The sequence below is a fragment of the Limulus polyphemus genome, unplaced genomic scaffold, assembly GCF_000517525.1.
Source record: "Limulus polyphemus unplaced genomic scaffold, Limulus_polyphemus-2.1.2 Scaffold3850, whole genome shotgun sequence".
Taxonomy (NCBI): domain Eukaryota; kingdom Metazoa; phylum Arthropoda; class Merostomata; order Xiphosura; family Limulidae; genus Limulus; species Limulus polyphemus.
This window is the reverse complement of record NW_013669460.1, coordinates 81447-93126: the sequence shown is the minus strand read 5'-3', so window position 1 is coordinate 93126 and position 11680 is coordinate 81447. Positions and strand designations below refer to the sequence as shown.

Sequence of the window (11680 nt, the reverse complement as noted above, 5' to 3'; positions counted from 1 at the left end):
TTGCCTTCCCTCTAGTCTTACACTGCTAAATTAGGGACGGCTAGCGCAGATAGCCCTTGTGTAGCTTTGCGCGAAATTCAAAAACAAACAAACCCTCTTCGTTATTACAAAAAAGCCGTTTTCACATTTTTTTGCATCATTGTAATACAGTTTGTACGTTTATTTTGATTGTTACATATTATATATATATATAAGCCTTTTTTGAAGCATCTTTAGCAGTCGCTAAATTTCTTTCATTTCAATTACAAGCTTCTCTTTTCTTCCGCTAGTCTACAATATAATGAGTTAACTTTAGTTTTTACATTAGAAATGTTTTGTACAACAGGGCAAATAGGTGGAGAAGGTGAAAACCAGGAGGATAAAAATGAGGCTGAGCAGGCGGAACAAGAACGCCTAGATGCACTACGAGAAGCTGAGGAGAGGAGGAAGGAGAAACACAGAAAAATGGAAGAAGAAAGAGAAAAAATGAGACAGGAAATAAGAGATAAGGTGTGTTTATACATTTTTAAAATTACATTTACATCAACTTTAGGGTGCATCTTAGACCCCCATAACTAATCAATATTAACTTTCTAGGCTTACAAAAACTAACTAATATTAACATCCTAGGCCTCTCGAAAAGTAACCATCTTAATATTTTAGAACTCAAAACTAACCAATATTAATATCTTAGGCCCCTCGAAAACTAACCATATTAATATTTTAGGCCACAAAACTAAGCAATATTAACATCCTAAGCCCCTCGAAAACTAACCATATTAATATTTTAGGCCCCAATATTAACTTTCGAGGCCTACAAAAACAATTCAATGCTAACATCCTAGGCCTCTCGAAAACTAACCATAATTAAGAGCTTAAACCCATAAAAACTTATCAATATCAACATGCTACACCCTGGAAAACTAATCAGTATAACATCCTAAGCCTCTCGAAAACTAACAAAAAATCAGTATTTTAGGCCTGGAAACTAACTATTGTTAATAAAGGCGGATTAATTCAAACATATTCAATTTTGTCATTAAAATAACTAAAATAGCATCAACTGAATCAAATCGAAATTTAACGAATAAAAAGCCTGTTATTGTTATTTTCATCACTACGTTTGACTACCTGAAAGTTTGGCACATCAAAACTATTAAGAGATTCCTTATAAGTTAGCATGGATGTTAGCTAATGTTGTTTCTTTCGAAATTTCTTGCATTGCCTCTCTATATTAAGGCTAACATTTATGTCTGACGAAAGAACCTTATGTTTGTGTGTGTGTGTAGCGAAATGAACTTATTTCTGAAGAGACAAGAGAACGTTAGGTACTTGATACCAGCTTTTTCGTAGTGACGTTACGATACATGTTAAGCAGTTGAGATATAAACTGTATTCATGTTCTTACTGTTTACAAGATAAAAGCAGCTATCATCAGAATGAAGACCATGTTTTTTGGCGAGATGATCGTGGTTATACAGCTGTTATTTGATGTAGATTGACCAAGACGAAACGAGCTACCAATGATAGGCTGCTGAATCTATAACAACTAGTGGGATGTTTGTCATTTGGAAGCACCACTGGATCGGATTATTTTACATCTGTCACTTTGCTAATGACATTTGTGATGTCTGTTGTTTGGTAAAGTTTCTGGTCAATGTTCTCATTGTCCTACCATTCAGCGATAAGTTCCAATAATTTCAATGGCACGATTTTTGGTAATTGTGCTAGAAATTCTGCATCGTGTCATTTGGCAGGTGATCTAAATCGTTTTTCTGTCAATGAATGCCCCCCCCCCCAAATAAACTGGTACTGCTCTAAGTCTAAAGCCATGAAACGCTAAAACCGAGTTTCGACGTTCGATATTAGAGGTGGAGACAGCACAAATTGCTCATTGTGGTGATTTGTGTTTAACAACAAACTAACAAAGTGTCACTGAGGAAAAGCTTCAAATCTTTTGGTTAAGAAGGTACTTAAATCATATCATTAACAAGGAACTGAACAGTATGCTTAAATCTTGATCACTGAGCGATATGAAGACGTTTTGTCAGTTACAAAGGTTTCTAAATCCTTTTCTTAAATAGCATGCCTAAGTCCTGTCAGTGTACCAGATCTCAGAATGCTTCATTGATCTGGAGGTCTAAATCTCTGAGTGAGACTTTCTGTTACTGGTAGTTATGTCATCGGATAGGACGAGGGATGAACCAATGAGACTTTCTGTTACTGGTAGTTATGTCATCGGATAGTACGAGTGGTGATCCAATGACACTTTATGTTACTGGTAGTTATGTCATCGGATAGGACGAGTGATGAACCAATGAGACTTTCTGTTACTGGTAGTTATGTCATCGGATAGTACGAGTGATGATCCAATGACACTTTATGTTACTGGTAGTTATGTCATCGGATAGGACGAGTTATGAACCAATGAGACTTTCTGTTACTGGTAGTTATGTCATCGGATGGGAAGAGTGAGGATCCAATGAGACTTTTTGTTACTGATAGTAATGTCATTGGATGGGAAAAGTGATGATCCAATGAGACTTTCTGTCACTGATAGTTACGTCATCGGATAGGACGAGTAATGATCCGCGTTTGTAATTAGATCTCAAATCGGTCAAGAGATGGAGCTATGAGCTAAAAGTTTGAACTTGAAAAAAAAGTTCTATGAGCCGATATGCCGCGGCTAAAAACTCTTCACTTTAAACTTGAGTTTTATATATTTTAACAGTTTCAAACTTTCATGCGAGGTTTTGAAAAAAATAACAACATTACGTAGCTTATTATTCTGAAAAGAAATGCCCCCATTAGGTTTACCAATATACTTAAGAACTTATAAAGGTAAATGTCGGGGTTCGATCGATGCAGAGGACACAGCTCAGATATGCCACAGGGATGGCCCTTGCGGGGATAACAAAATAACCACTTATTCTTTCCCTACAATGTAACCCTAGAACAGTCTCTGATAGCCCCTCCCCCCAGTGGCTCAGCGGTAAGTCTGAAGTCTCACATCGCTAAAAATCTGGTTTCGATACTCGTGATAGGCACAGTAGAGATGGCTCATTGTGTATCTGTGTGTTTAACAAGCAAACAAACTGTCTTGATAGTCCATTTTGCAGCTTTGTGTTTAACAAGCAAACAAACTGTCGTGATAGTCCATTGTGCAGCTTTGTGTTTAACAAGCAAACAAACTGTCGTGATAGTCCATTGTGCAGCTTTGTGTTTAACAAGCAAACAAACTGTCCTGATAGTCCATTGTGCAGCTTTGCGGTGAAACTAGAACAAAGAAACAAACACAAATTTGCACAAGAATGATGTTTAAAAAATGACATAGGAAATGAAAATATTAAATCCACTAAAACTAATAATAATTAAGTCTAAGAGGGTCCTCATGTTTCATTCATATCCATTTAATAGTAATACAAGTCTCAAAAAGTCCTCGTGTTTCATTCATATCCATTTGATAGTATTATAAGTCTCAAAAAGTCCTCATGTTTCATTCATATCCGTTTGATAGTAATATAAGTCTCAAAAAGTCCTCATGTTTCATTCATATCCATTTGATAGTATTATAAGTCTCAAAAAGTCCTCATGTTTCATTCATATCCGTTTGATAGTATTATAAGTCTCAAAAAGTCCTCATGTTTCATTCATATCCGTTTGATAGTAATATAAGTCTCAGAGGGTCTCATATTTCATTCATATCCACTTCATAGCATTATAAGTCTCAGAGGGTCCTCTTTATTAGTAATTAATAACAATACAATTTATTAGTACCTAATTAATAATTAATCATAGGTGATCGTGTAGGGCTACAGGCTATTAATTAACTACAGTAACGAATGGTATCCGCTCGCCACAACCTTACTGTAAATATTAACTTGACGTCCTCGTTAGACTTGGTTTTGTTGTAATCCAAGTCAAATTCGTAATATATAAGTGTATATATGAGTTGTTGTCGATTCAAAGACTTGATCTCAGTATTAAGCTTGTGTAACTTTACTTGATTCAGTATGGGATTAAGAAGAAAGAAGAGAAAGAGGCAGAGATGAACCAGGCTATAGCAGAAGGTAGTCTCAACCGTAGAAAGAAAACCCCAGCTGAGATCGCTGCAGAGCAGGAAGCTGAAGAACAGGATGACTTCACTAGTAAGTCCTGCGAATATAATAAGTTTCTTCTTTCCAAATTATTATTACTGATAATAATTAGTGGGACATGCTTTTTTTTTTGACAGAATGATTTAAAACCCGCCTTAAAATTGAGTTTCTCTGTAGCTAGACTTGAATTTAGAATTCTTATTAATTCCATGTTTTAACTAGAATCAAAAGTTTGAGTTTTATCATACTGACACTTAAAATACAAAGTATTAACACAATTAATGAATTTTAAAATAAACGTCATACTAACTAACGTGTTTCTAAACGTAATTCCTAAACCTACCCTATCACTTGATATCTACACCACACACCGTCGCTTCGTCTCTCAAACTCCATTGGTGATTCATTGACAAACTAATGTCTCCAGAAAGTAATCTTTGTGGAGAATTTGTCGTATCTTTAATGAATAACGACTACAGTAGCTTCAAAATTCAGGTGGACGTAAATCTTGATAGAAATCTTTATGTCAAGTAAACATAAATGTTGTTCGTTTTTCTCCTGAAAAACACTTGAAAACTGTATAGAAATTACAAGTCAAACAGCAAACCCTGATTCCTGAGTTCCCTATTGTGTTATTAGCTTCTCCTGAAAAACACTTGTAAACTGTATAGAAATTACAAGTCAAACAGCAAACCCTGATTCCTGAGTTCCCTATTGTGTTATTAGCTTCTCCTGAAAACACTTGAAAACTGTATAGAAATTACAAGTCAAACAGCAAACCCTGATTCCTGAGTTCCCTATTGTGTTATTAGCTTCTCCTGAAAAACACTTGCAAATTGTATAGAAATTATAAGTCAAACCCTGATTCCTGAGTTCTCTATTGTGTTATGGTTTCAAACATGCTCATCATGTAAAACAAGACACTTGTAAACTGTGTAGACATAGCTTACAGACTACTTGTTTTTACATGATACAAATATTTGAAACCATAACACAATAGGGACTCAGGAATAAGGTTTCGCTGATTGACTTGTACCGAGGGCGGTACAAGTCAATCAGCGAAACCTTATTCCTGAGTCCCTAGTGTGTTATGGTTTCAAATATTTTCATCATGTAAAACAAGACACTTGTAAACTGTGTAGACGGTACAAGTCAATCAGCGAAACCTTATTCCTGAGTCCCTATTGTGTTATGGTTTCAAACATTTTCATCATGTAAAAACAAGTCGCCTGTAAACTGTGTAGACGGTACAAGTCAATCAGCGAACCGTGATTCCTGAGTCCCTATTGTGTTATGGTTTCAAACATTTTTCATCATGTAAAAACAAGTCGCCTGTAAACTGTGTAGACGGTAAAAGTCAATCAGGTTTCTGAATTCCCTGTTGTTTTATGGTTTCAAACATTTCCATTATGTTAACAATAACTGAAATTCGTATATTTATAAAGTTCATTGCTTGTGTAGAAGATGTATATCTGTCACTATGGCCTGTCTGAGATGATTCGCTATTGGTTTATGAAGCAGTCTTGACCTTGAACCTATTCCTGGGCACACAGAAAATCATGTTTTGGCCACATTTTAAAGAGTCGAGTTTTCATTAATTGATAGTCGTTCTCGTCTACTCTTTTGAAACAAAAATGTTTGAACTTTTTGAAATGCTTATTTCACTCATAAGCTGTTGGGCAATTTTCTCATTTTGTATAATAAAAAACAACATCGAAATAACTTACGAACTTTAAAACCATTTTTGAATGGCCCTAGACTATACGCTTGCACGTGACTAGTATTGTTAACACCGAATAAATAGCGTTAATTAGTTAGAACAAGGCCAGGCGTGTTCTGCTAGTGAGAGTGTTGGGCTGCGGATCGAAGTGTCCGGGGTTCGGAATGTTATGTATCTTAACAAGCTTCGCATTTTAAGCTTTGGTGCGTTATAAGAGTGACAGTCAACCCTATTATTTCTTTTAAAGAGTCGGACAAAGCACTTGTAGAGGCGGATGCTGATAGCTGGCGACCGTCCTCCTGATCAGTAATTGAAAAATTCATGAATAATATACCTGAATCTTAAGGTTTCCAGACCAGACTGTTTAGTCCACGTGCTATACTGGCGTTCAGATTTAACGTTCCAAATCATTAATTAGAACACGTATCTATTCACCAAGATCTGGGTATGGCTCTATCTAACACTAGTTTAACCAGTACTGGTCTAGTTAATGCTTGTCTAGCCAATAAACATCCAGTTAATGCTTTTCTAGCCAATACTCGTCTAGCTAATGCTTGTCTAGCCAATACTCGTCTAGCTAATGCTTGTCTAGCCAATACTCGTCTAGCTAATGCTTGTCTAGCCAATACTCGTCTAGCTAATGCTTGTCTGCCCTGTACTCGTCTAGCTAATGCTTGTATAGCCAAATACCCGTCTACTTAATGCTTGCTTAGCCTTCTAGTTATTGCTTGTCTAGCCAGTCAGATGGTCCACAGTAGAAGTCTAGTGACATATTATAACAGTTGTTACAGCGAGTTATGATAACGTCTGAATCTAAATATTTATAAAAATCTTAAATATTATTCACTCCCTTATATTTTACCTAATATTATAATTTAATTATTTTGGGATTTGTATCTCTACAACATTATTGTGGCATAAATGTTATGACAAAACAAAAGTAGTGTAAGATTCGTGTTTTTTGTAGTGTATTCCTCTCCAGTATAAACAGTTGTTCAAAATTACCATTAAAATCAGAGTGGTATTTCATCATGGTTTCCCAGGTTCTCTTTGTAACAAAACCAAAACCTTCTTATTTTTCAGAGCTGAAGAACACATTGGAGACGCAAGTAAACGAACTCAAGACCACCATTGAAGGAAAATGTGTGCTACAGTGAGGGGGCGCCACGAGCTATGCAATGTCCGATTGTTCTGTTGATGCCTGTAGTGTTGCATGCAAATCAACCATCTTAGCTCCTGCCTTCTCTCAATGTAAGCCTTCTGGCGCTTGGAGGAACCAGCTACTGTACCCGTTCAATACTCCAGTCCCCAGATCGAAATTTCCGCTTAGTCAGCAGTATTTCACTAATCGAGTTTTTGGTTATCCATTTTACAGAATTAAGTCCACTTAGGAACAAGATATTGTACGTAGTTTGGCAAGGTGCCCAGAAATCGTTAGGCTTAAGCACAGAGAAACTGCGGATTTCATCATTTATGCCCTAATCTCTCGGACTATTTGATTGAATCTTATGTGGTTGTTTTAGCATTTTTTTTCTTTTTACAAAATGTGAATACGTTCATTTATCAATACAATAATCACACGCTATTTGTGAGTTTATTTGTTTTTTGCTAAGTGTTTTACATTACCGTATGTGATCTTTAACCAACATAAATCTTAAGCTAGTAGTTTAAAAAGTAGCTTAAGCCTATCAATTTCTGAGAAATTCAAAAAAAAAAAAACATTAGTGGCTAGCTTCTTCAAGCGCCATCTGGTGGCCATAAATGATCAGCAAACCTTCTCCGAGTGGATGCTCGTTAGGAGGGTTACCCAAACAACGAATTTTTCTAGTGTTAATCTAAGAACTGTGAGCACTTTCATCACTTAACTGTAGAGAAACTAGTGGAACTCTTGTTAAACAGCGGACTTTTCAGGAATTATTACAAGGCTCTCCCGCCATCTGGTGCCAAGTTCAAGAAACGAGCACATTTGTGCTTCACTCAGCAATAGGACAAAACGATGACGTCATTACACATTTAGCAAACGAAAATGATGCGTGGAAGAAGTAAAAGGGTTTTTGCATAATTGTTTATAAATCAGTTTTTTCTTATCGTGTTTCCTCCATATGATATTGCGTTGTTTCGATTGATATAGGGTATTTCAGTAAATATTAAGCTTTTAAAATAGCGAAATAACCATAGCCGTTTATACGTTACTTTCGCTCTGCGTTTTGAATTCTAAAACAAAACTGAGAGAAATAATGATTTATTAGTTTTACATAGCATATCAAAAACAGTGAAAGATTTGAGTAGTTTCGAAATCAGGGGGGAGGGGGGCCTTAAGCTAGCTTCATCACTTGGTTAATCAGAACTGTAACAGAAAAAAAATAACTTGCACTCCCCATTATTTATCAGAGTAAAATGTGACAAAGCAGTCTATGCATCAACAGAGTTTGTTTTTGCATATTTAACTAAATCTTTGTGGTGTGAAAGCCTTTTTAAAGCTGGCGAAGTAAGACTATAATTAATTATAATTGCCATAAGACACTAGTATTAGGCTTGAAAAAGGCGTTCGCACTATATCAATAGTTATGGTAACAAATGGCTTATATAAGTAGTGTTTCGACCACTTTTATATTTGTTGTATCACAGCCTGAAGAGCTTTGGATTGAGCGAAACGTGTCGTCCACAACGGACATAGCGAATATAGTGTGGTTGGAACACTCTTCTAATTCTTGAAAATCCCTTAGGGACTAGATAATTTGTTGTATCCCAGCCTGAAGAGCTTTGGATTGAGCGAAACGTGTCGTCCACAACGGACATAGCGAATATAGTGTGGTTGGAACACTCTTCTAATTCTTGAAAATCCCTTAGGGACTAGATAAAAAGTATGTTGTTTAAAAATGTAGTAGGCCTGATACTAATGTCTTATGACAAGTATAGTCAACCTAAATCTTCATAATTAATAATCTACACATAAACAACCACAAATGTTCGTTCGTTAGTACTTATATCTCAGAATAAAAAGTAAATAATCATCACCTGGCTCTATCACAATAGAATACGATTTGAAAATTAGTGAAAACAGAACTGATTTTAAACATGTTAAAAGCTCAGAAGTCATTACTTGGTAAACTGGCAATTAACACTGTGCTAATATTTAACAGTGTGCTAATACCTTTATTTTTAATCATTTTTATTTCATTCTATAATCCTTATTTTCATGGTTTCTAATTTGTTCAACGTCTGTGTTTTATCTATTTCTATTCCGAATCCTTCTCTGTCCACTCACTCTTGAATAGTTACTGATCATTAGTGGAATACAGATCCTTTTCATGATTTTTAAGTCGGCATTGTTGTAAGTATTATTACAGATTTCAAGGTGTGTTATTTAATATGGTTGTAGAGGTTGTTTCGTGTTTCATTTAGTTAGTGTACAAATCCTGATTGATAGGAAAACGCTTTTAAGTGATATGTACCTAAGATTGTCAAAAGGGGGCGCTATATGGCGTATTGCTGTTGTTGTGTAGTTATACGTTCCTAATATTAGAAATCATGGCTCCGAAACTTAATTCTAAGTTCACACACAAAAAAGAACAATAAATACCTATACTTTCTCGTTTAACTTACGAATTACAGATAATGTAAGCGATACATTTTTCTTTTTAGGTGTAACATACCGAAACTAATACATAAACTTGTGATCTGTATTTATGTAATCTTAAACCCAGGGCGATTAGTCCGCTGGAAATTAGCATTCAAAACAGCAAGAGTTGTGCATTATGTGTTTCTGTTATAGTGAAATTTAAAACAAAAAAAAATCTCATGAAAGGGATTTAGATTTCTTTTCCTCCCTAGTCTATGTTTTTGTTGTTTCGTGTTTTTTTATACTAAATACGTAAGGAATCAAAATCTCATTATGTTTTACACTGGAAAAATTATTTCAATCGAAAACGTTCCTGTTATTTTTAAAAGATTGTTGTAATAATTTTGTTTATGACACTAGTTTAAAATGAGAAAATGTTTTTTTATTACAGAAATGTGATTATTTGAAAACCCCTGATATTATGAGGTTTCAGTTTCGTTTTCTCGTCATGATCTTGTATCTAACATTATTTAGTAATTGGACATGCCTAAAATTTTCGATTGTTACTTGCTGCTACCGTTGTTTATTAAATACTGCTGTCGTTTTTCTAGTTGAATCGTTCACTTGCTATTGGTATAAGTTTGTTAACAGTTTCTTTTTTAAAATGTTTCTTAAATCCAAGTACGTGGGCGAAATCTTAGAATACACACTGGAGCTTGTGGTAATGTTTCTACAATTCGGTTTGACCCAAGACTGTTAGTTTGCAGGTTTTAAATTCACGACATTTACCGTATATTTGGGAGATATTCACAGAGGAATGGTTTCGGGCCATCATTTTGACCAAAAAATATTCAACTGTTTTCAAAAATATCAACTCGAACGTCGACTATATGTCATGAGCAAGTCAACTTTATGTGGGAGGCTCCTTCAGTAATGCCTGATTCAGATCATCGAACTGACTTTTGGTATTTTCTTAGATCTGCAGGTCGTTTCGGCCAACGTAGCGGATAGGCGCTGTCTGTAGTATGTAGCTCACTTAAGATGTTCATGATGTATGTCAGATTTATCGTAAAAATCGCTTGTGTAGGGGGGTATGTTCGGTTTCCTCAATACATCGGCTTGCTGTTTGATCTTACATTATTGAACAGCCGTATTTTCCCCCTTCACTATCTTTCTCTAGGTATATATATATACACACCCATATGTGTGTGTGTATATATATATATATATATATGTAGTTATACATACACATTTGTAGCCACAAATATAATCGGATATTGTATATTTGAAATATAGTGAAACAAGTTAATTTATAGTAGTCTTAGCAGAGGTTATGTAGCTATTGTAATTATGGCTTTCTTGTTCTCATCGATTTGATGAATACCAGTTGCGAGGAACGTTTCCACTTTTAACCACAGTGGACGTTTCTAGCCTTCAGAGCTGGGTCTGTCGACCACCATTGTTTGCAATAATTAACCAGAGTGGACGTTTCTAGCTTTCAAAGCTAGGTTTGTCACCCACCATTATTTGCAACAATTAACCACAGTGGACATTTCTAGCCTTCATAGCTGAGTCTGTCAACCACCATTGTTTGCAACAATTAGCCACAGTGGACGTTTCTAGCTTTCAAAGCTAGGTTTGTCACCCACCATTATTTGCAACAATTAACCACAGTGGACATTTCTAGCCTTCATAGCTGAGTCTGTCAACCACCATTGTTTGCAACAATTAGCCACAGTGGACGTTTCTAGCCTTCGTAGCTGAGTCTGTCAACCACCGTTGTTTACAACAATTAGATTGTCTAATGTATCTCCATTCGATTCGGGATCTTTACAACGAACTATAGAAGTTTGTCGTGTGTGTGTGTGTATTGTATTAGGTGAGTGTCTGTATACATTTCTAGCAAATCTGTTCATACATATGTAATGGAACGCCCTCTTTTATTCCGATTTCTCAATAAAAACATCTTGAAATCGCTTGTTCGCTATGTTCTTTAAAGTAAACAACCTTGTATATCACGCTTACATAAATATAACTCATAAAAAATTCGGCTACTCAAAAGTAATAATAATAAACTCGGCTATGAGCCCGTAGTTTTGTTGGTGATAAATTACGGAATTTGTCAACCCATTTCTATATTAATCAACAGTTAAAAATTCACGAAGTTCTTCCGTATAAAACAACCACATGCAAGTTTTATTCACTAAGTACGGAACACCATTATGAGCTCATCACACAAGGAGTACGACTCCATAACTATTTAATTTGTTTGTACATAAATGCCCTTTCTTTCCTAACCTAACTATAGTGCTTTTTGTTGTT

At 35.5% G+C, this 11680-nt stretch overlaps 1 protein-coding gene across 1 annotated transcript; it reads left to right on the top strand.

The window, feature by feature from the left end:
* The first annotated feature begins 309 nt into the window (after positions 1–309).
* On the top strand, positions 310–11336 carry LOC106470158 (complexin-like). The gene is made up of 3 exons (XM_013930688.2): positions 310–489; positions 3992–4127; positions 6880–11336. Exons 1-3 carry the CDS (start codon positions 310–312, stop codon positions 6951–6953), a joined length of 390 nt encoding a protein of 129 aa, XP_013786142.1. The 3' UTR covers positions 6954–11336.
* Positions 11337–11680: the final 344 nt, after the last annotated feature.